Source organism: Argentina anserina, chromosome 3 (genome assembly GCF_933775445.1).
Source record: "Argentina anserina chromosome 3, drPotAnse1.1, whole genome shotgun sequence".
In the NCBI taxonomy this organism is placed as follows: Eukaryota; Viridiplantae; Streptophyta; class Magnoliopsida; order Rosales; family Rosaceae; genus Argentina; species Argentina anserina.
The window spans coordinates 26,782,253-26,806,926 of record NC_065874.1 but is presented as its reverse complement, the minus strand read 5'-3'; the positions used below and the strand labels follow the sequence as shown (position 1 = coordinate 26,806,926).

Below are 24,674 nucleotides of genomic sequence, written 5' to 3'. Positions count from 1 at the left end.
CTGCGATGTCGGGAGATTACGCAAACCCCTCGAAGCAGAAGGTCGAGGATATTTTTTCTTTGTTCCATCAAGATGGCATTGACACGGTCTCCTACACCACGTTCTACGATGAGTTTTTAGATACGGATAAGCTGCAGAAATCTTGGCCGGTAGTGGAGTCGGGTCTAGGGGAGTATGGCCTTTCATGCAAACTGGATCTTGTCAAGGGTAATATGTATGTCTCTACAACCAGAGCTACAGAAGATAGACACATAATTTTCAAGGCCATGGATGTCTTGCGGCTTTTGTCGAGAAGTGTTCCAGTACATTGGGCAATACAAGTACTGGATTGCAGTGTCCAACATGAGATTATCAAGATTGCGAATCGAGAAGGAGGGCTTTGCAAATTGTTTGGGATCAATAAGGACCAATTTATTGCACGGAGGATTCTTCTCGCTGGTGTCCTAAAGGAGCTTAATGATCTGACTGGCTGTGGCATTTTTCTTAAGGGAGATACTGTTGCTGTCATTGGTTCACTCCGCGGAATAAAGATGATCTCAAAGATTGTGGAAGGCTGCATTGCTCATGGTGTGCCCCCTGCCCCCCTTGTGCGGAGGATTAGAAAGAAAATTCAACCGATGAAAGATGCGAGGGTTAAGATGACAACAGAAGTGATGATGAGTTTCGAGGCTTTGCGGATTAGAAAGAAGGCTCAGCCGATGAAAGATGAGACAGTTAAGATGACAAGTCAAGTGATGCAGAGTCTGGAGGCCATGTGTGTCTGAACTGCCAATCCGTCATGTACTAGAGACATATGCCCTTTTCGGTCATGTTATAAATGATAGGTATCTATTCATCTGAGGCTCAAGTTTGTTCATTTTCTGCTGGTTTGGAATCAGTTTGGTGATTTCATGTAATATATTTACTTTCCAGAGAAGTGAGAAGAAAAACAGTACGGATTATGCAGTCTGTGGAGTCCAGGGTCTGAAGCAAGGGATCCCAAATCTTTTCTTGCCTGTTGTTTGTTTGTTTGTATTCGTCTATTTGAATTGGTAGGTAATTTTTTTGTTATCGATATTTAGATAAAAAATATGGTGAATATTAAACGAATTTGTTGCAGTTTTCTGGTCAGTAGGACTGAAGAGCAATTGTCTAAATTACCTAAGAGGTTGGATTTCCATTTGGTTCCACAGGGAAACATGAAGGTTAGTTTCGATCTTTGGACAGAGTGAATTTCAATTTGGTTCTGCTGCTTCTGCCAGAGTGCTCCAAACAGACAAGAGTCTTAAGAAAGGCTATCAGCCGAAATAGTGTTAAGCAAATGCAATGAAGAGCAGCCTAGCTAGCTATGCAGTATGGTCTGTGCCTAGTTTGTTTTTTTAAGATGGATCAACTTATTGTTTTTCCTTTTCGGGGTTTCTGTACTGCCCATTCATACATTTAAATGCATACATTCTGGGTTTAAATCAAAATTTCTTTAAATGAATCTAAACACACATGAAAAGAAAAATCTAACGATACACAGTAACATGCAGATAATATATATAAGATGCTGCTAATTTATATCCAATTTAAACAAATTGAAATCATTCTCTTACAAAAGTAGTTCCCCTCGACCAAGGACTGATAGAACTCAAGTCTTGATTTGACAATAATCACATATTGATAAACTTAACTTGACAACTCATTGCCCTACGAAACATCAGAAACTCCTTGTACATCTCCTCAGCTTCAGTATACAGAAACCCTGTATGAAGTGTCAACTTATTTAATACATGACCATTGTTTAACAAGTACTTTGCCACTCCCATCTCAACCCTCTGTCCCTTGAATCCTTTGATAGTGATAGTCTTTAGTTGTGACGACAAACACACAGGTACAACCTCTGGTGTATTCCATTCAAGCTCTGAATGTTCATCATCACATTCGGTTTTCTGGCAAGAAAAGATGGATTAAATGCTGAGATTAGAACTCTGGAATTGTACTTTACCATAACTAAGCACCAGTACAGAAAGACATTACTAATGCCAAAACAAAAAGAGAAGAGACATAACTTACATCCGCCAGCAACTCCCAGTAATTGCATTCATGAAGAGCAGGTCCAATTTTTTTCAAATTAATAAAAGCCTCTGGCAGATTTGAAACCTACAAAAGTATACATGTATCAATTACTCAACCATGCAAATCAAAATTATGAATACCATACAGTTTCGGAGTTTCCATCATACTTTCCCAAAGAACAAAATGACAGACAAACACAGTGAATATATAGAAGAATAGACAAGACTATTTAGAGAAGGAGGCATTGAGTATCTACTAAGTATGTAAAATGGACAGATTAATGACGTAATGCCGTGCTCTTCTGTTCTTCTCATATTAGTGACATGTCCATCCCAAAACTACCATATATTATTTCCAGGGGAATCCAGGCCAAATTGAAACCTAACTAGCAATTACCAATTATTTTTTATTCACCTTCTCAACCTATCCAGAATAGAAAGATTGATAATGATTTTTCTACTCCTATGTTTTCTTATGCAAGAGTAAAAATTACGATAATACTTACTTCAAAAGAAAGAGTTGAAAAAGACAGATAATTGACACCGGAGATTCCAGCCAGGAGAGAACTTGCACGAGTTGACAAAGTTGGAAAATCAGTAGCAGACATGTCATCGAAAGTGATACTAGCACTGACTAGGGATTTCACATTCTCCAAATTATATATTCCCAAAGTAACACTCTTGAGCACAAGCTTTTCAAGATTCGGAGCATTAACATGAAATGAGAAGGATTGTCTAACAAACTCGTCGTCATCGCCATCATGGTCATCATCTTCCAAACATACCGTCAACGATGAACCCAAGATTGCTACCCAATGAAATCCCCAAAAGGACAAACTCAGCTGAACCTCTCACCATCCCAATTTGCAGAAGAGGCTTGATTCAATTCCACATCATCAGAGCCAATCAATCCACCTTCCTACACAAAGGTCGATAATCTGATACCCTGATTGAAAGACCTCACTAGTCACTATATAGATTTAACTGGGGTGAAGTGAGAGAGGCATAAACCCCGACAGGGTTTTATATCTACAACTCTCTCCAATCTCTTTGACTGGTCAAGTAAAGTAAGATTCAATTGCAGCCTGGCTGATCCAAGGGCTCATATTACACCACGTGTCAGCCAAACGCGGATTCACATGATATAATTACTGTGCATCAGGTCGTCATCTCCGCCCTGCACAACTCGATTCTCCTCTTCCGTTTCTCTCTCGCATTCAACCATGCCGTACCGTCAGGTATTGAATTCTCTCGTTTTTACATGTTCCTGTTTACATTTGTGGATTTCCGCCATTGTTTTCTGTCATTTTGGAGCTTGTAATCGTTGCGGTTGAATTTGATCGGCGTGGTTTTGGCTTGTGATAATCGTCGAGTGATTTTTGTTGAAAAATTTAGATAAATTGTTCGCTATTTCTATATTTTATTGTTAAATTTGCTTAGATGTGGATGAATTAGGTGAATTAGCTGTGTAATTTCGTGCGGTGTATGATTATTTACCGTCATTGTCCAAATTTTACCTATATGATCCCGATTTCAAACCTTTCTAAGTTGTAGGTATTCTTAGTGTTGCTAGACTTGGTTAGATTTTAGAAACTAAATCCGAGAGGCTAATTGGAATGTGTTTATTGTGATTGAAATTTGGAGTTTCGAGGCTTTGATAGGGTGATTGAGACAGTTGGCTTGCTTTGCAGCGAAAGGGCGGGCAAAAGTGGAGGGAGAAAACGAAGACCGACAGCTCCGGCCTTAACAGACTTGGTGAATGGAGTGCTAGTGGAAGCAGTGGGCAAACTCGAGCATCGGTTCAGCCTATACAATTTGGGAGGGTGCAGGTGAATCCGGTTCCAGTACAAGGGAAAAAAGGAGTCTGGCTGCCCAAATCTTATGGAACTGTTGGTGGATCGACGGCAGTAGAAGCCGAAGTACCCGCTGCTGCTAAAAGTACAGTTGGATTGCAGCAAAATGGGAAAAGTAGTTCTGGTGCAAGTAAGGTGTTCAAGGGTAATCTCTTGGAAAATTTTACGGTGGACAACTCAACGTATTCTCAGGTGCAGATACGAGCTACGTTCTATCCTAAATTTGAAAACGAGAAGTCAGATCTAGAGGTCCGTTTTTTTCCCTTTCTTTTTTCTCTTTATGGCTTTACATGTCAAACTTTCTGGTTGCTTTAACATTTCTTACATAGGAATATACTTACCTAGTATTGTGCTGACTTATATCGTTTTAACGACAACTACATGGTTGCATTGTTGAATTATGTCATCAAATTAAGAAATGCATATGGGAATGTGCATCCCTTTATAATTTTAAAGAGTAAATGTGACTTTATTGCTTTGCGTCTTCCAATGATTCGGCGATTCTTCTCTGATATATTATCTTGACAATATTAGTATTATGTTTCTTCTGTCCAGATCAGGACGAGGATGATTGAGATGGTCTCTAACAGCCTGGCTTCCTTGGAGGTAAGAAATGTTCATGAGCTCTTTATTTTTGTCAAAATTACATTACTTTGTGCATTGAGATACCATGGTTGGCTGTTAACTAATTACTCTCCGAAGAGTTGCAGATCCTACTGTTGATTCCCATAATAAGATCGAGTTATTCCTCACTTAATTTTATCTGAATTGACCAAACTAATCCTCAGGGACTTATTGACCAAAAAAAAAAAACTTATTGATTGTGATCCCTCTTGCAGGTTTCACTTAAACACTCTGGGTCACTTTTTATGTACGCTGGTAATGAGGGTGGTGCTTATGCCAAAAACAGCTTTGGTAATATGTAGGTGATAACTCCTTTGTCCCCGCACTTTCAATTCTTCATTTTTTCTTTCTTATTTATGCTGTTCAATTCAGTAAAAAAATGAAGATATGAATGGCCATGCAGATGTGTGAACACATGGTTTATCCGATGTTCCTTAGTTTAGACAACTGTTGTTTCTAATCACACACATTGAAGAAAGGGGGACGAAATGTGACGTGGACCAGTAGAAAACAGGAGTGGAATTGTATACACTGGACTACTATTTTTATGAAACAGAATCTCTTAATCATTCATTGGCTGTTTATCTTTCTAGTAAAAATAAAATTGGGATAAAATCAGGATGCCTGGTTAATTAATTAATCGTGCAAAGGACAAGTTAAAAAAACATGTAAGAAAAATTAGATCAAGATAAACTTTGTTGAAATAGAAGTTATGCTTTAAAGTACCAATTATGTTTTGGTATTATCTCCATTGTTCCTCACTTGTTTATGTTGGTTAACCTTAGCTAGCTGAATATTGTACTTTTACAGATATACAGCCGTTGGTGTATTTGTCCTTGGACGCATGTTTCGTGAGACATGGGGATCTGAAGCAGCAAAAAAGCAAGCAGAGTTCAATGATTTCCTAGAGGTGTTATTTACATAACCTGATAGTATGAAAAAATGAACACCACTACTTTTTGTTAATTTGTTTTTTACTGCCTAGTATTCAGTCAGATATTTTTATACAAGAAATAACTCAGCGACCAATCAGTTTGTCCAATACATAAGTCCTGCTGTCCTGTCCCTTCCCAGTCTATATTTTTATCGGTATACCTGCAGAGGAACCATATGTGCGTATCAATGGAGCTCGTAACTGCTGTCCTAGGAGACCATGGACAGCGTCCAAATGAAGATTTTGGTACAGAGTTCTTTTCTTCTCTTCTTTTATGGTTTAGAAACTTTAATGACCTTGGATGGCTGAGATTAAGTCATAAATTTCAATACTTTTTGACGATTATTGAAGAAGGTAACACAAGGAAATAGTTTGAATATGAATGATGTATTGAACTGCTAGTTTTTACAACTGAATTATATTTGTAGCTACAATGGAAACAACTATATATAGACTAGCAAAGCAAACAGCACTAAGAAAAGAAACTACACTAAGTAAGCACTAGCTAAGAAAAGATAGCACTAACAATAGCACTAAGAAAAGAAGTTGCTGCACTAAGTAAGCACTAAGAAAAGATAGCACTAACAATAACACTAACAATAGCACTAAGTAGACAGCACTAACAATACTCCCCCTCAAGCTGGATCGAGAGAATCTTTCGAACCAAGCTTGAACAATAGACGATGGAACTGAGCAGTAGGCAACACTTTGGTGAACACATCGGCTAGTTGATCAGAAGCACGCACAAACGAAGTGGTCAGAATTTTGTTTTGGACTTGATTTCGAATGAAATGACAATCCACTTCGATATGCTTGGTACGTTCGTGAAAGACAGGGTTCGCAGCTATGTGCATTGCTGCTTGATTGTCACAGTGTAAAGTGATAGGATTCTTGCACTTGACACCAAGATCTTGAAGAAGAGCCTTCAGCCATATCAATTCACATGCAGTAGAGGCCATTGCCCTATACTCAGTTTCTGCACTTGATCTTGCCACCACTGACTGTTTTTTACTCTTCCATGTGACTAAGTTTCCACCTACAAATGTGCAAAAACCAGTCGTAGACTTTCGATCAAGGGTGTTGCCTGTCCAATCAGAGTCAGAAAAACCTTCCAAGACAAAATGACCATTATTTTTCATAAACACTCCCTTAGTCACTGTGCCCTTGAGGTACCTTAGAATTCGTTTAACCAAATGCATGTGTGTAGATGTAGGAGCATGCATGAACTGACTCACCAAGCTAACAACATATGAAATATCCGGTCGTGTAATTGTGAGATATATGAGTTTACCAACCAATCTTTGATATTCTGAGATGTGAGGGAGAGGATCACATGATGCTTCAATATCAAATTTGCTTGGAAGAGGGGTAGGAGTTGAACTGCTAGCCTTCATGTTAGCTTCTTCGAGTAGCTCAACAATATATTTCCTTTGATTGAGAAACAAGCCAAAGGGTGATTGATCCATTTCAATTCCTAAAAAGTACCTCAGTGCACCAAGATCTTTAATGGCAAACTTGGTATGCAAGGTACCTTTAAGAGACTGAATTTCTTCATTACTGTCACCAGTTTGGCTTCACTAAATTGGAGATTTATCGGCATTCAAATCTTGTTTAGTTACTCATTCTTTTGTTTCACTTTGGTGACTAGTGACTAGCTACTGATCGATTTGATCGGATCATCTAGTATGTTTGCAACTTTGACCAGTAATTACAAACCCTTATAAACTATAGTTTTAACAAAACAATGCTTAGGGGGAGCCCGGCCTCTTTCTCGTTTCCAAGTCCCCAAATAGAATTTCAATTCACCTCCTTTCTCATTTCCAAGTTTGGACCTTTCTTTGAAAATTGGTTGCTTGGTAGCAGTCACAGTCAAGACTGCTTGACCAGATGCTCATTTTGATGTGGTTCTAGAACAACCGTAATGACACATTTTGGCGTAACAAATCTCAACGGGGCCAAACGAGAAGAACGGGACCTCAACTCAAAGTAGGCCCCGTAATGTTTGGAAAAGGCCCGGTATTCGATACTGTCAAAATGACTGTTGATGGACGCTTTATGACCGCAACATCTGACTAGAGGTAATGGAGGTGCCTTATTGGTGCATTCTTTGCTAGACATAGTTTTGTCACATTGGCGTTCCATGTCGAGCTTTTGCAATAAGAGTTATTCAGGCCCTACATTTGAGTTCGGAGAGTGACTGCTTAACGGCAGTATCGGCGGTTTCTTGTGCTAATAATTGAGACCTCGTCCCATTATACATGCTCTCGTTGTGGAAATTCAAGATTTAATTGCCTCATTTCCTAGTTTTAAGATTTGTCATGTACTTAGGCAAGCTACTCGGAGAGGTTACTCTAGCACTTAAAGTACAATCTTTTGATATACATAAAATAGCGGGAGCAAATTAAGATACAACTATTTTCAATGAATGTTTTTCACAAGTTGAAATTCGAACTAAAAACCTCATATTACCGGATGATCCTTACGGCGTCTTTTTCACTTACAGCCTATTGGCTTTTTATATACGATATGTCATGTATGATAAAATTTTCTCCCTATTTTATTAAATAAATAAAAATGTTAGTCAGCCAAAACGGTGATTCAGACTTTTCAAACTCAATAACGGGAATTCCAAAGACCAAAGTTCAACAAAGACGATCATAAAAAGGTCACCGGGTCACACCGACCCACCCAACGCATTCCAACTCCCGATTCTTCCTCCCGCCACCGGCCACTTCTCTCGACGAAAACCACACCGCTCTCCTCCTCTCCTCCCCGCCCTTCCATCGCTGCCGTTCCCCCCTCTCCCGGACAAGTCAAACTGCGGTGGTTTTCTTCAATTCCGGCGAAATCCCAAGGTATAAAGTTTCTCTACACTTGACGGCGTTTCTTTTGAGCATAAAATTGTATATCCTTTTTTAAGTTTTTATTTTCTGTAAATTTGCGCCACCGCCGGCCGCCGTAATCGGCGGTTTGTGTGGCCGGCTCTAGGTCTTAATGAACCTTATTATACGCGTTAGGTTACAAATAATTAAAAGAAGAAACTTTCTGAGAAATGTAATGGTTGGAGTTGATTATAGTGTTGTACATGAGTACAAGACAATGATAAAAGTATCAAGTATGAAGATATAGAGAGATTGGAGCCTTGGAGGTTATTGTTGTCAGAGTTTTAAAGATCATTAGGAGTAGAGAAGGTTTCGGTGACATTGTTGAGGACTGGATTGTCAGGTGGGATTATGTGCTGATTGATTAATGGCTAAGGGAGTTCATAGTGATTACTATACCTTTTTTGTTGTTAGGTGAGCCGGTGGAGCTCTCTTTTGGTGACGATCCTGGGATGGATCGTGTTGTGTAGTTCTTAGCTTCCCTATACGTGGTGAGTTTGACTTTTGCTTTCTCAAATGCTTATGATTTTTGCTTGTGGACATTTAATGAACATCTTTTAAATAGTTCATGAGTTTGACAAATAACAGTTAAGTGATCCTTTTCGGTGCTTTGACAAAGCTTGTTTTACAGTACGCTATTTTGGAAAGTTAATTTGAAAGTCTTGAGTTGGAAATTTGTTTGTTTTTAATGTGTTTACGATTTCTGGTTTATCATGATATTATTAGGATGAGATTTTTAATGGCATGAACTGATATTATGTTTGAATGGTTTACGGAATCTTGCGATTACTTGGGCTGTCTAGTTTTAAAGGATATTTTGTCAAACAATAAGTATACTTTCAGCTAATTTTATCTGCACAAGCTAATATTCTTTCACTTGTTCTGACTGCAGTCTGAATTTGAAAGGCATCATGGAAACTTTCTCGTTGGATTTCCTTGTGCCATCCTTGTGGGAGATCAAGGTTACTGTTGCTGCCTCCATCTATGTGATTTTTGCTTACTGGTTATTCACACACAGAGGCGGTGGAGATGGCTGCGGCAATCGCTCACTTGCTGAAAATTCGGGTGAATCTGGGGATGCCATAGAGGAGAAGGTCAATTTACTTACAGTATTAGACTTATGATTTTTTTTAATTTAAATGTTTTCTAGGAGTAGCAACTTTTGTGTGAGTGTATGTGAAGTTTGTGGCTTTGATATGATTGTTGCTTCATGTTGAGAGTTGTTGTTTTTTTATGTAAAGATAAAGTCAATCCAATCATTTTCACCTGATTTTCATGAGTTTTTTTGTTCTCCTTTTCTGTTTCAAATCAAAAACTTACTGCTCAGGTCTTTGAAACTCATTGTGCTGCCCCATCCATATAATTTCTTTGGCTTCTTAATATAAGGATCCCTCTTAAGAAAGGCTTGCATTTGGGATTGCCTATTAAGTGAGTTCTCATCTGATAAGAAGGCTAGAGATCTTTTGTGGACCTCACCCTCATTGAACTCCAGCAATCTGAATGATCCAGTTTTTAGGTCATTGTTTTTTAAAGTACCCTTACTCTGCTATATTATACTCGAAGTTTTATTTATCTGTAATTACACTTCGAACAAAATAGTTTCCGATAAATTAGTACTCACTGTTTCAAACCCTTGGAATACGTGGTAATTAGAAAAATCCCTTTTGTTCCACCAGTGTAGCTCATAAATTTGGCATTAGCCCATCGGAACTACATCAAAAAGTTAAAGTCTTAAAACCCTATCCTTTTAAAGTCAAAAGAATTTTGAAACTTATTTGGTTTTGAAGTCTGAAGTTGATATGTTGGGTCTTTACTCACTCTTTTTGGATGCTGTTGATGTTACATGATTCATATGCTGATAAACCTCCATACAAGGAGTAATTTTAACTTGTTTGACGTTAACTTTCGCATTTGTTTTGTAGGTTCTGAAAGGGGATGCACAAACCAATTCTGCATATTTAATAAAGGTATAAGATGATGGACTCTTGTATTTTGACTCGAAACCATGAAAGTGGAATAAGGAGATTTTTTTCGTTTTAGCTTTATTCATAACTTGGTGGCTATTGGCTTAATGTTTTGGATGCTCCTGCCTTCATGATTACTAATGAGTTAATGAGATAGGCAAGAAGCATGTTTTATCAGAAAGATTTGATGAAATGCTTTTTTACTAATGTGAAGGTGTTTATCTGTAATGCTTTGCAGGTTGAGCTGTTAGCTGCTAAGAATCTTATCGGTGCTAACTTAAATGGCACGTCAGATCCATATGCTATCATCACATGTGGAACAGAAAAGCGATTCAGGTTATATAATTTCATACTCCCTTTAAACACTTATTCTTCCCTTTCAAGCATTTATTCATAACAATTTAACATATACAAAGGGTTTATATTAAAAGGATGCAGAAAGATCACCACAGTAAAAGTAAGTCAGTATATATGTCTATCTTATATTTCATTAGAGGGCTAAAGCGCTCTTGTTTCTGGTGCAGTTCAATGGTCCCTGGTTCAAGAAATCCCATGTGGGGAGAGGAGTTTAATTTTTCTGTTGATGAGCTTCCTGTCCAGGTAGCCATCATGCTTTACAGCACCTCTGTGTTTGTACTGTTATTATGAGTTCAATCATGAGAATTGACTGTTTATACCAATACTTTGATGGAATTAACTTTTGATTTATTAAGTAGGTTTCTTCTGAAATGTGAACTATGTCAATATACAGTACAGGCAGTCTAGTTCTAAGTTATATCATGTTCTTGAGAGGGCTCTGTTCACTGTATTTGTTGTATACTGTACCTTATAGCAATATTCAATTCGCCCATCAACAGATTGTCTTTGTTTGGATATATTTAATTGCAAGAAATTGACTAAGTTTCTGAGACGGACCAGTGTCTTTTGTGTTTCCCTATTATAGTTTATTTCTACTTATCACTTTCGCAATGTTTTCCCACCTATTTGATATTTGGTAAGCTCTGTTTGGTGATGTTCCTGTCAGTTCCATTGTCTTGCATTTCCGAGTTGCGGGGTAATACAGATTGGGTATTCATCTCCCTAGTTGGAATAAATATTTGAATAAGAAAATCTACAGTTTGTTATCTTATTGTCAGGAAATGCAAAGTTAACTTTTGTCCATCTTTTATTGATATTTACTTTTTACAAGTACGATATCAAGGAAAAAAAAGTCTAGTTTTCCAAATTGATTATTGACCTAGTTGTTAAACTGATGTATTTTATAATTGCCAATGATGTACTTACCTACTGGCCTTGCAGATTAATGTGACGATATATGACTGGGATATCATATGGAAAAGCGCAGTTCTTGGATCAGTGATTGTTCCTGTCGAAAGTGAGGGTCAAACAGGTGCATTGTGGTATACATTAAATAGCCCATCGGGTCAGGTAACTCTCGACTAGACCTTTTTTAATTCATATGATTCTTTTTGCCCAATCATACCAGTGTTCTTTTATGCTTGTCAGGTTTGTCTCCATATAAAATCAATCAAACTTCCAGTAACTTCTCCAAGGTAGCTTTTCTCATTTATTATTTTAACATGTTCTTTCAGCTTATCTTTTGAAGCATCTATTTTATTGGTGTAATTCAAAAATAGAACATTACTGGTGATTCTTTTAAATGATGCCCTAGAAATGAATATATTTTCTGAGTTATATTTTATTATTTGTGTGATATGGAACTTCTGATTTTAAATAGCTTTCATTTTCCATTTACTGCACCATGTAGGACTATGAGCCTTTCCATTTGCAGCCCATAATTAGGATTTGTAATTGCTGTTACTGTCGGTAATGGTAACTGATTAAGTGGGGAGAAACCACACACATATTTACGCTCCACTGACTTCGGACCCTTTCCTTTCTTTATACCTCAATATTGATAATTGTTACTAATTTTATTAATATTATTATGTCTTATTTCATTGCAATCAGTGGTAGGGTTGTGAATGGTTATGCTGGAGCTAATGGTCGAAGAAGAATTCCTACAGATAAAGGACCCACAGTCGTTCATCAAAAGCCAGGGCCCCTTCAAACCATATTTGATCTACTTCCAGATGAGGTGACTTGGATTGAATTTCGGTATATGTTAATTTGGGAGCTCTTAATGAAAATTACTAATGTTTGTATGTTTGCATGGCTCCGTTTACTTTTACCCATTCATTAATTCGGATGATTATACTCCGTGTTGTTTCAGCTTGCAGAAAACAGTTATTCATGTGCACTTGAGAGGTCGTTCTTATATCATGGCCGTATGTATGTCTCTGCATGGCACATTTGCTTCCACTCTAATGTGTTTTCTAAGCAAATGAAGGTCAGACAATTATACTTTTTCTAAAGCATCAGAATTGATGTTGTAATGTTTGATTGGGCATTTAATAATTAATCTCTCTGTGGTACTGGAAACTGATATATGATTTATGTTGCGTACATCTTTGAGTTCCCTCAACAGCAGGCAAAAATTAATCTTGTTGTGAGAAATAAAATTTGCAGAAGTATAATAAATTAATAACATTTTTCTTTTGCTTCGTCTGATGTGGACAACATAACTATATTCGTCATTGGTATTTTCTCCACAAATGATTTCCCAAAACTACAAACTTCTTGAAAAAGCACACATGATACGTGTAGTACCTTGTACACATTCTGACGATTGACTGAACCGCAGTCCAATTTAAGGTTTTGTCAAAAGGCATGTGTTCATACTTTTCTGAATTTAAACTGTTTTTATAATCCGTATCTGGTTTACTCTAGCATGAAACTAATAGCATATTTTGGAAATTTTTAACTCGGAATCAAATATTATAAGATGCATTATATTGAATTAATTAGTTGTATCTTTGTGGATATGTAGAGAACCTATGATTTGAAGTTAAGTTTTATTTTTATTATGTTATACAGATTTTATGTGTTAATCGGAATGATCTGATCACCTATTTACTAATGACAGGTGCTCATACCAGTTGGTGATATTGATGAGGTGCTCTCTCTCTCTCTCTCTCTCTCTCTCTCTCTCTCTCTCTCACACACACACACACACACAGTGAGATCCCGTTGTTGAATGATTTGTGATGCTTAATCCTGTGCGATCTTTTGGTATATATAGATTCGGAGGACTCAACATGCATTCATTAATCCTGCTGTAACAATTATACTCCGCATGGGTGCTGGTGGGCATGGTGTACCTCCTTTGGGGAGTCCTGATGGTCAGTAATTTGTTTATGTAAATTATGAATAGGAGTTACATATGAGTGGTCACTTCATCTCATCTTTTTTTGTTTTGATTTTTTCCTCATATCCATTTGTTTGCAAGAGTGCTCTAAGGGTATGGGAACGGTTAACTTTTTCCTTTTGGGGGTTCGATATCTAGAACAGTCCTGTTCGTGGAGCTGGACTCTAATTCGTGTCAATGAACAATTTGCAATAATCAGTGTTCTAAAAAGCGGTCTAAGCGGCCGTCTAGGCGGCGCCTAGGCACTAGGAGGTCACCCACCGCCACGCTTTTTGCCTCGGCGGCCATCTGTGGCGTTTTGTGAATTAGGCGGCCGCCTAGGCGGTTTTAGGTGGTTCTAGGCGGTCTTATTCAGTCCTATCAGTCCTAGGCTGTCCTAGGCGGTCAATCATCATTTGATATTATAAAAAAAACTAAAAGAGGCCGCAGCTCTCACTCTTTGTCTATTTTCTGAAAACTGAATCTCATCAACAGAAGAAGAGGAAATAAATATGAATATTAAGTTTGAGTCCGATATTGAATGAGTTAGGAAATAATTTAGAGAAAAAGAAATTGAGATTTAGTATTTTGCATTTGTTTCATTATTTATCTTTTCTTCAAATATTTTTTATGGACTTTCTACTTAAGTTATGTGAATTCAGACTATTTTAAGTATTTTTAAAATTAATATTAAACATCATTATATATTTTTAATCATTAAAATAGTTTAAATATATGTATAAAAATAAATAAATATTTAATAATTCGAAACCGCCTAGGCGCCGCCTAACCGTCTAGGCACTAGGAGATAGTTGTCCGCATGCATACCGCCTAGCACTTTTTAGAACCTTGGCAATAATAGGAAGTAGAGTAAGATATATTATTCTCAGGTTATTGAAAATTAAGCATTGCTGCTGGTTGGCAAGTCTGGTGGATGTCTAAAAAGTTTAAATTGCTAAAGAGAAATGAATATAAAAATAAGTTGCAACTGGGTTCCCATTAGCATCTACCCTTGAGTTGAGGTTTCATCTCACATAAACATGAAGAATTGAGTTGATAACTTGATATATAAATGCAATAAAAATTACATGCATTACGAGGAGCCTCATGGCAACTAAGATCTGCCTCTTCTATTTTCGTCTTGTATTAATGGATTAAAACGGTATAGTATCCCTAACTAATATTTCTAATGTGGTGGCGTAATCCCATCTATTCCTGGTTGCACTCCTGGTGAAACCTGGGAGATGGTGGCTTAAATAGCTGATGATAGTTCGTTTAAAGTTTGAGAAGTTGACTGATTTTGGGTTAGGCTTTTTTGTTTGTCTTTCAGGACATTCTAACTGTCTGAATTTTCTACTTACATATGTCATCTCCCCCAAAACTTTTGAGCACCATTAGCGCCTTCTGATTTTTGCCAATGTAGAGTTTAAGTGTTACTTTGTCGCTTTACCTTTAGAGTAGGAAACAGTAGAACTAGAACCTAACTTGCAGACTTGCAACACTAAACTGTATACATATCGCCACACATGAACTTCTAAACCCTAAAAAAGGATCGCCACACTTTTTTGTTCTTGTGTGTGCTTAAATCACCAACAGCACATGTAAATGTTAGATTTTTTAGTTGTAGTTATTTTACGTACGATCATAATGTTGAAAAGAACTATATTTAATGTATTCTATTTTTATATTGTTTGCTTTATAGTAATTATTTTATGGACTGCTCTTGAAAATTCCATTGACATGAAATACCTGGTAATATGATATTCCGTGTTTTTAATTTGCTTTTCCATTTCCAGGTAGAGTCAGATATAAATTTGCATCATTTTGGAACAGGAATCATGCATTCAGAGCTCTTCAGCGTGCAAGAAAGAATTACCATGCAATGCTAGAAGCTGAAAAGAAGGTTTATATCAGTTGTTTTATAAAGTTCATTGTGTGGTGACAAGTTCTCTGGTTTATACTTTATAGTTTACCTATATAGAGATGAAAGCACCATCGATGGAAGAACTAAACACTGGGCTTCTTGCTCAGTTTTGTACATGTTTTCTTCAGGACATGTGTGCAAAACTTTTGGAAAAACAAACTCTTCTTATGGCTTTGTTCATTTTTGCATCTTCCCATTTTAAAGTGTAATTTCAATCTCCCTTTTATAGCTGATCATTTTTGTACCTACCTATTTAGAAATGGTTGAACAAGTGGGATTTTCTCTTCTGATATCTTCTTTCTCATATCCAGGAGAGGGCAGAGTCTGCATTGCGTGCGCATAGCAGTTCCATAAGAGGAAGTCAGGCCATGATTCCTGAAGATATCATCCCCACTACTGGGAAGCTCCAAGCTTTTATCAAGGATGAATCTTTGAACAGTATATTTAATGTAATGCATATCATTCTTGTTTCTAGCTGAACCAACAGTTGGATTATTCTGAGCAGTCACTAATTTGTCTCTTTTCCAGGATGCTTTCCCCTGCACAGCTGAGAATTTCTTCAATTTATTGTTGAGTGATAATTCAAATTTTACAAATGAATACCGTTCAGCCCGAAAGGATACCAATCTTGTTGTAAGTAATTTTTCGTGGTCCATCAACTGCAAACACTTATTTTATAATGACCCTCTTTTCTTATAAACATCAGCGAGGGATAATTTGGTAGCTAAAAAGATGCATGCCAGTGGGATGGAATGGCAAAGTGAAGAGGGGCTCATGAGTCCCAGAGTGCTTCTTGATAGTCTCATCCCTTGAAAAAAAACACGTTCCCGAACTCTTATCCCTCATAAAACCTACACATCTATTATGTGTGTACCAATCTGATATTCCGTTCAATTTTCTATTTGCAGATTGGACAGTGGCATCCAGCAGATGAATATGATGGCCAGGTAAGAGAAATAACATTCAGGGGTCTTTGTAACAGCCCCATGTGTCCTCCAGACACTGCCATGACAGAGTATCAGCATGCTGTTCTGTCAGCTGACAAGGAAATACTGGTGCGAAAACTTATGTCTGCTCTGTCAATTGTTAATATTTTGTAATATGTTGCCATTATGTAGTTATTGTAGGATGTGATATGCTCTTTGTTGATTTTATATTCTTATACCTCCTCAGAAGTTTGTTTTTCGCTTCAGGTGTTTGAGACAGTACAACAGGCTCATGATGTTCCATTTGGTTCTTATTTTGAGGTATGTCAGCATGTCTATCAACATTTTCTGTTACTGATAATGTCAACTGTCAATACTCTCCTAAATGATTCCTTTGTGTTCACGCGGATAACGTGTTGTCTTTATCTTACAAAGGTAATAAATGCTACAAATGCTGCTTTTGGTTAGAACAATTTGAAATTGAAAAACTAAATCACCATCCTAGTTGAACGAAAACAGAATCCTTATAACTGAGGTGTTTTTTCTCCATATACATGTTAATATCAATACACTCTCAGAATTGAGATTGAATTTCAATTTCTTTTTTCTCTGAGGATCAGCCATTTTTGATCTACTAAGAGAACTGGACTAATTCATGAAATGCTGGCTTTGGGGAACATTTGGGAGACTATCACTATATAGAGAAATTACATTATATTCTATCTGCAGTATGGAGACTAATCGATTATTGCAGGAAGAGATTAGTTGTTATTGTTTGGCTATCATTAATTCATTATTATCTGAATATTTTGCTGATATTCAATTATTATACCAGATCCATTGTAGGTGGAGGTTGGAGACAAATGCTGAAAACTCATGTATTATAGATATAAAAGTTGGTAAGTTTATTTTGCCCCATTTGATTTTGATCTAATGGTTTGCAGAAGCTGTTGCTAACGAAATCCAAAAACTTGTATTTGTTACCTTTAACATAGTGTGGTGGTGCATAAAATCGCTCTGAAATTCATGTGACTTATGAAAGCTAGGAAGGGATATGCTGCATTTTTGTTTACCAAGAAGAAGCATTCTTGTTTTCTATTTGAGATACAGTGACAAATTGGTCACTATTTGCTACTTATTGCAGGTGCACATTTTAAGAAATGGTGTGTGATGCAGTCCAAAATAAAGTCGAGCGCTGTTAATGAGGTCTGTTTTATGGGCTCAAATGATTTTCTTTATATGATTGCCTTTAAAATTGAATGGTTTATGATAAATTCTTAATTACATGTAGTACAAGAAAGAGGTCGAGGTAATGCTGGAAGTTGCCCGCTCCTACATCAAGACAAATACTTTGGCCGGTGAGACTAGCAAAGCCACTTCGTCACCCTGTCAAGAGAGCATCTAACCAGACCAAGAGCAAATAGATTGATTCTCTCATTCATCATGGCAATAGGGTTGTAGCATATTTTGTTCTTATACATTGTGCACAGGTATGATGAGAGGGATGGGGTTAATCCTATCAAAAATTTAAAATAGGTTTACCTTCTTTTTTCCGCTTGTAACTTCACCCTGTCTCCTTGTGGTGGTGGAGTCTGTCCAGTTCTTCATTATGGGATCAAGTCTCTCTTTTTGTCTTTCCTCTCTTATAGGGGGCTGTGGAGAGGAGATTGGTGCATGTAAAAGATCTCAGTTTTGCCCATTGTATAAATTCATAATTTAATCTGTATAGGCTAGCTTGTTTCAGTAATTTGCAGTGACACAGTTCTGATGATGAGAAAATTGCTTGCTTGCATGTATGGGCTAATTACATATCATTTTCCACGTATCAAGATTAACTTAATCTGCCTAGCCTTAACAAAGTTTATTATCTGTATCCTTGGTTGCTCTGTTTTTCTATTGAAGTTGAAGTAATCAACGAATTACAATCAGTTTAACCTGATGGGTTTGTGTTTGGGAACATTCCGACAGTGAATTAGTGACCAAATTCCAGCTCCTTGCGGGTCTCACGTCTCTTCCGTTTTCTTTCTCAGATTGGCTGTGCCAACACAGCCTTTGGTGGTGGTGCACCATACTCAAATCTTGTTGGAAAATCTTACGATGTCCAAATTTTTCATCAGAAGGTTCTGAAATAGTGGGGCGTCCATAGATCCACCCCTGCCTGCCATGTGGGGATTATGTGGCTACTCAGGAGAAATTTTCACCTTCAGCTTTCCTCCTCAACTACTTGCTCCTTGGTGGCAACTGGGTCCTAATGAATAGCTAATTTGGCATTTTGGCCTTGTTATATCATTAACTTAAGAATTACTGCATTGCACTATCAGCTCACACAAAAAGAAATTGTTGCAAACGAAGGGATATAGATTGACCAAAGAAAAAGAGCGAGAAGGTTAAGGTTAGAATACAAAGGATTCTCAATCTACAGTAGCAATTTCAGATACGTTGAACTACATAGTTTAAGTACATCTTGAAGGCCTTGATTTGTATTCTTCACGTCCCACCAGCATGTTATTTCAGTTCTGCTTATGCGCCTGTTGCTCATATACAAGCCTGCATTCATGTCAATAACATATATTAACAATCAGTTATACTTGTATTATCGAAAACAATGTTATGTAGGGTTGAAATCAATGAAATTAGACGTACTCGCCAACATCATTGTTCACTTCCTCAGTCACTTTCTCCGGATGTGGATTTATAGACTGCTGGGCTACTCTCTCCGCTTCGGCTTCTCGTTTTTGCCAGTACGCATCTTCTACCGGACCAGTCTCAGCGCTGACGATGATGGCTATGAAGGACAATGAAAACAAGAAGAGAAAGATTAATGAGGTGATCTTGTTTGACGCCATTGTTTCTAATAATGTTTCCTTCCTTTTTGGGAATTGAACCAGTACATGAGATTAAGAGGCTTTATATACTAAGCTTGCTTAGTAATCAATGATTAAAACCATGTGGAGATGATAGAGAGGCGCGCACATATATGTGGCGGGAAGTCTGGGGAACCACTTAGAAGAGAGATTTGACAGTTAACAATTAACGACCTGGCTATAACTGTAATTGCCTTTCAGTTGAGTTGTTCTTAAATAGAAATTAATATCCACCTGGATGAAATTTGGTCTGCGAACTTCAACTATGTAATAATAAAGAAACTTTCATCGCAAAAGTTGTTTCAGCTAATGTGATCATTTTTAATTAGATGGCAAATTAAAGATCGGTAAACATTTTTGCACGTCTCCTACTCCGTTCCCATTTGACATGTTCTTTTGGTAAAAGGCAGAAGGATTAAGAAGCCAATAGGTGTAGAATGATCGAACCGGTGTTATCATGTACATGTAAGAAGTGCACTCATCGATCCATCATCAGTATTTCTGCAAATAAGGTAACTTAATCGCAGAATCGCATCTAAACCGTATGCATTAGTGAAGTTCAACGGTTAAGATTAGTGATGGTGTTGCTCTCTACGGTGTGGCTTCATGCAGAAGATCGAAGTCTCTCTTTTGGTTACCAAACTACCAAAGCCATTAGCAAGCAAAGTCTTTGTCCAAAAGTCTGTATCTCTCATATGTGGAGCTCTCAACCATTCCAAGGTTCAGGTAGACAGGTACTGTTTTTCTCTACCCAAATCTTTATTTTCATCTCTCTGGGTTAATTCCTTATTACAATCATTTTCTTCATTATAACAGATAATATTTCAATCTTCAATTTTATTTTAGTGTAATTATTTCACCTAAAGCTTGCAGATTTGATTCATTGTTCGTTGATCAGATTGGGGTTGGGATTCATTTAGGGCACCATTTTCTTCGAGGGAAGGAGGGGAATTTAAGAAGCGTATACATCATATTGGGTCTTATTGTATTCAATTTTGTTGACGTTGTTTCATATATCCTCGGCAGGGAACCAATTGATTCTGGAGAAGGGTTTGATTTTGAGCTTGAATTTGGGTTGATACGACTTCATTTTATTTGACAAGATGGTAGGAGATCGACCTTTAATTGGCTTGTTCGCCATTGATTTCTCATGCTTTTGTACATCGTGTTTTTATTACTTGAGAATAGCTTTGTTTAGTGGGACGTGTTTACATATACTTGGAAATCATGTTTGACAGGTTTATCACTCTAGCTTTGTGGATGAGGAAGGAATTACCAAAGCTTGTGGGTTCCCTCTGCTGCCTTTGAAAAGCCATATAAAGGGTCCTGCTCCGGTTTCAGAACAAGGTATTATTTATTTGCATACGGTACTAGTAATAGTGTAATGCATTGTGACGTTTGCTGTTTTTCGAATTGCACTCTGTTTGTGTTTTTCAATTTGAGGAATGCTTATTTGTGCAGATAGGACTGATATTGTTGATGAGGCAATTACATTCTTTCGTGCCAATGTGTTCTTTAGAAACTTTGATGTCAAGAGCTCGGCTGACAAGCTATTGATTTATCTGACATTCTACATTAACGTGGCTTTGAAGAGGCTGCAAGGTTGTAGAACTTTGGCTGAAGGTACCAAGGCAATTATCAATTTGGGTCTGGAAAAGGTTCCTGTGCCTGGAGAGCCCAGTTTCCCTTTGCCGGGCCTTTTTCCTCTGCCTCAATCTGAAAAGGAAGCAGGTGAAGTTTCATTCCTCTCTATGTTTGACTTTAGTTTCTCAAAGATTTTATATCCGTTCATTGCAGATTCGCATAGTAGAGTTTTGTCTCCATTAATTTCCTAGCTCAATTGCCTGGTTTCTCTGAACTAGCAGTTAAGAATCTCTATCTGTTACATGTTACGTGGAGTTACTGTCTAAATTAGGCGTTGCCAAACTTACATTTACTTTTGCAAAACATTAATTCTTCCAGTTTTCACATAGGTCATGGAATATGTCTTCCATTCCTTTCATAGATGGTCTTGAATCGTCTACTTGGTTATCATCTTTTCAATCTGCCAATGGAATTAGACTCTACAGCTGGATGCATAAGCTGCAATTTTCACAACCATCTCCATGATGTTTAACTTTTTTTTTAAATGATAATATTTAACTTTGTTAATAACAAACTTGTGATCTTTTTTTAGATAGTATTGGAATAAACTGTTGATACTATATCTTGCTCTTTGGCATTGATCTTTGACTGTCATCTGATCCAGACCTTTAAATTCATATTGTTTGATCTTTGAAAATTTCAATGCAGAATTGCTCCGGAATTATTTGAAGCAGATAAGGGAAGAAGCAAGTGGGAGATTGTTGAGTGTTGCTTATAAATCTAATGGGACTCCTAACAAGTGGTGGTTGGCATTTGCCAAAAGGAAATTCATGAACATAATTGTTCCATCATGAATAATTCAGTGTGATTTTTCCAGTCAGTAACACATAGTTCATGCCTCAAGATTATTGGAGGTGAAAAATCTATTCATCCTACCTTTTGTTTTTTCAAGATTCTGTTCTGTATTGAAACTTAAACCTGGCCATAATGCACCGGTATTCATTAGTGTGAAAATGCATATTAGTGTGAAAATGTATAATGTAGTTACCTCAGATGTTTGTGCATGACAGACCGTTATTGTTTCAGTGCGGTGATCATAGAACTTTACAAATCAGGGTTTGCCTCTCATAGTAGTTAGTGCAGCTGGTAAGGTTTGCAGTTACTGTATATTGATTTTCCGATTTTGATCAACATGATTATGTTATAAAGATAATCCTGATTCTGATGACAGAAGTAGATCAATCAATAATTGATGCATATCTATCTGGTTGGAATCAACTTGTGACAAATGACTAGAAATTTCTCGACATTCTATAGACACGGAATGTTTTAACATTCCGTGAGTAAGTTTGTGGACACAGTATTATAGTAATTGATTTGATCATTTGCATTAAGATCCATATAAAAGAACATGCAGTAGCAGCTCAAATTACAAGCACTTTTTTTTCCATTGGGATTTTCCAATCGGATGAAATCATCATTTGTTCTTTTTTTTTTTTAAAGGAATCATCGTTTGTTTATAAATCAGGTCAACTATTAACTATTAAGAGAAATAATGATAAAAGACTGGATAAGGACACTAGTACATTTTCCCGAATGCATAGATGTCTACATCATCACAAAGTTCAGCCTATTTCATAATAGAGGTGGATACGGATCAGTACGGTTCGGTTTTGGACAAATCTCATAATCCAACCCAAAATTTAAATTCAGTTCGATTCGGTTTTTCTATTTTAGAGACTATGACCCACAATCCGATCTAACCCACACGGTTCGGTTCGGTTCGGTTTTTTTCAATTTTACCCGTATGTAAAATACGTAATATTAGACATTAATTTCAAAGTACAAAATTTAATATAAAGATGAAAAAAAAAGGTCTAATTGATTATTTCATACCTAATTGACTCTAACATGTCCACAGTTCATATTTAGCTCAAGTATAAAAAAATCGACTGCATTAAAATCAGATATCGAGGAACAAAAATGTTCGCACTCCCTATGAGTTTAGGTAAATGAATCTCGCTAAGTCCATCGTGTAGGTCGTCTGGTCTATCTAAGCCTTCTTTCACGTCTTATGTGAGCCGTTATTGATACTGATTCGTTGAGGATATGAAACATTAATAAAATCATTGATTAAAGAATTTAATTTTTAGAGTCACGATACAAAGAGAGGCGATATGAAATGGAGAGAAGAGGAAGGAGAAAAGAGTTATGTGGACTGGTATTGCGAAATGAAATGAACTATTAATATAGCGCTGAACTAAGGAGTGAGGATTTAGAAAGAGAGATATAGCCGTAAGTTTTTTTTGTCTGAGATATAAGAGAGGCCGCAAGATTGAATAAGTCAATTGGTTTATGTTGGATGTAGTTTTACTTTTCTTTAAAAAAAAGTAAAAGTATACCAAAACAATAACGTTGACCGTTGAATTCGGGTTATTGGGTCGGTTCGGTTTCGTTCAGTTTATGAGGAACTAAACCCAAAACTCAACCCAAACATATTCAGTTTTTTTATTTTCGGTTCGGTTTTTTTTCAGTTTTCGTTTTTTTTCAGATATGATTTTTTTCGGTTTTCGAGTATGCGTGTCCACCCCTACTTCATAGTAATCGTACCCGTCATCATCTACTTCATAGTAACCGTACCCTTGATCACCATACTCAGTAGGGTACATTTCAAAGTGGTCTCTGTAGTATTTGTCTTCATAATCAGAATCAGGTCCAAAATCATCATAAACGTCATCACCATACGCATCAGAGAACATATGTAGTTTTCGTAGTAATATGAGAACCCTCACAGCTGAACACAGTTTTCGTAGTAATATGAGAAGCAAGCTTCATTATTTCAGCATCACCCTCATCAAAACCTACACAATCTCTTGCATCCAAAAGAACAAGCTCCTTGCAGCCTCTTAGTATCTTCTCTAGTTCATCCCGATCAATACGTGATTTCAGCAAAGCTCAACTGCTTCAGCTTAGGGCATTGTCACTGCCACATCTTCAGAAATACGGGCATTAAACTCTTGTAAACAAGTGATTTTTTTACAGCAAGTGCTGATCTGTGGCAGTATTTTCTAGCGTTCTGGCAAAAACAGCGACTCCAAGGTGCTCAAGTTGCCAATTATTTCTGGGATTATATGCAGGTTCTCCACATATACAAACCAAGGTAGTGCCAGAACCTTAAGGTCAGGACATCTGCAAGACAAAGAAAACAAGAATCATGGGACACAAAATAGGTACAAAAGGAGAAGATAATTTTTTTGTTGAACTAGGTATTTTAAAGAGCAGCTAAAGTTTGTCCGAATGTTGAATCACTTTGCCAGAACAAGAGAAGCGCAAGTAAAAGTTGAGGTGTGTAATGATGTATAGATACAGAATGGATATTGAAAGGCCTCTGGAACTTACTTGTCAGCCACACATCTCAAGTCTTCTTCTGAAGGGCACATAGGTAGTCTGAAAGAAGTAGAACACCCCCTGCTACGATTTAAAAGGAACTGTACAAATGAAGTAACAGTGCAACGACTTATCTATCAGCGAAGTTATCAAAATCCTAATCACAATGATCAAATGCGTGGATATAATCATATCTCAAGAGTTTAGGAAAAGTAGGGAATTCCCAGCACGAAGGACTGAGGCTTGCCCTAAACCATGTATTGCATACAAAGGGAACATCCAAGACCGGTGAATCAACTCCCACTCTTCCCAAAAAATTCAACAAGCAGTCGGTGTCTAAGCAGTCTTCCCATCTTCGTCGATCCTCCATTTACTTATAAATGGCCTGCATGCAGAAATATGAAGTTATACATCATGGTATATATAACAAAATGAATCAATGGATT

General features: G+C 37.1%; 5 protein-coding genes across 8 annotated transcripts; 4 read left to right on the top strand and 1 right to left on the bottom strand.

Annotated features, from left to right (window-relative positions):
* The first annotated feature begins 5 nt into the window (after positions 1–5).
* Positions 6–764, top strand: LOC126787354 (KRR1 small subunit processome component homolog). The gene has a single exon (XM_050513254.1). It carries the CDS (start codon positions 6–8, stop codon positions 762–764), a length of 759 nt encoding a protein of 252 aa, XP_050369211.1.
* Positions 765–1,634: 870 nt separating this feature from the next.
* LOC126787353 (F-box/FBD/LRR-repeat protein At3g52680-like) lies at positions 1,635–3,264 on the bottom strand. The gene is made up of 5 exons (XM_050513253.1): positions 3,192–3,264; positions 2,546–2,847; positions 2,455–2,463; positions 2,038–2,124; positions 1,635–1,913 (listed from the first exon to the last, which is right to left on the bottom strand). Exons 1-5 carry the CDS (start codon positions 3,262–3,264, stop codon positions 1,635–1,637), a joined length of 750 nt encoding a protein of 249 aa, XP_050369210.1.
* LOC126788489 (tRNA ligase 1-like) lies at positions 3,204–5,790 on the top strand. 2 transcript variants are annotated; one of them, XR_007671377.1, is made up of 6 exons: positions 3,204–3,277; positions 3,731–4,141; positions 4,448–4,498; positions 4,732–4,818; positions 5,327–5,426; positions 5,618–5,632. XR_007671377.1 is itself a non-coding variant. In XM_050514483.1 (6 exons), exons 1-5 carry the CDS (start codon positions 3,263–3,265, stop codon positions 5,422–5,424), a joined length of 651 nt encoding a protein of 216 aa, XP_050370440.1. In that variant the 5' UTR covers positions 3,204–3,262; the 3' UTR covers positions 5,425–5,428; positions 5,618–5,790. The 2 variants fall into 2 exon arrangements, 1 of the variants encoding a protein (XP_050370440.1); XM_050514483.1 differs by having other exon boundaries at positions 4,732–4,807; positions 5,327–5,428; positions 5,618–5,790.
* Positions 5,791–8,116: 2,326 nt separating this feature from the next.
* On the top strand, positions 8,117–18,214 carry LOC126785727 (BAG-associated GRAM protein 1). 2 transcript variants are annotated; one of them, XM_050511351.1, is made up of 20 exons: positions 8,117–8,305; positions 8,747–8,823; positions 9,225–9,426; positions 10,255–10,299; positions 10,535–10,632; positions 10,821–10,896; positions 11,596–11,724; positions 11,803–11,849; positions 12,268–12,394; positions 12,530–12,646; positions 13,283–13,312; positions 13,439–13,538; positions 15,340–15,446; positions 15,779–15,916; positions 15,996–16,100; positions 16,376–16,522; positions 16,661–16,714; positions 17,229–17,292; positions 17,538–17,599; positions 17,685–18,214. In XM_050511351.1, the coding sequence occupies exons 3-20, from the start codon at positions 9,244–9,246 to the stop codon at positions 17,796–17,798; spliced, it is 1,743 nt and encodes a 580-aa protein (XP_050367308.1). In that variant the 5' UTR covers positions 8,117–8,305; positions 8,747–8,823; positions 9,225–9,243; the 3' UTR covers positions 17,799–18,214. The 2 variants fall into 2 exon arrangements, with proteins under 2 accessions (XP_050367308.1, XP_050367309.1); XM_050511352.1 differs by lacking the exon at positions 8,117–8,305 and having other exon boundaries at positions 8,448–8,823.
* Positions 18,215–19,919: 1,705 nt separating this feature from the next.
* Positions 19,920–21,995, top strand: LOC126787994 (actin-related protein 2/3 complex subunit 3). 2 transcript variants are annotated; one of them, XM_050513933.1, is made up of 5 exons: positions 19,920–19,991; positions 20,284–20,363; positions 20,496–20,604; positions 20,719–20,988; positions 21,550–21,995. In XM_050513933.1, exons 2-5 carry the CDS (start codon positions 20,361–20,363, stop codon positions 21,693–21,695), a joined length of 528 nt encoding a protein of 175 aa, XP_050369890.1. In that variant the 5' UTR covers positions 19,920–19,991; positions 20,284–20,360; the 3' UTR covers positions 21,696–21,995. The 2 variants fall into 2 exon arrangements, with proteins under 2 accessions (XP_050369890.1, XP_050369889.1); XM_050513932.1 differs by lacking the exon at positions 19,920–19,991 and having other exon boundaries at positions 20,029–20,363.
* The last annotated feature ends 2,679 nt before the right edge of the window (positions 21,996–24,674 follow it).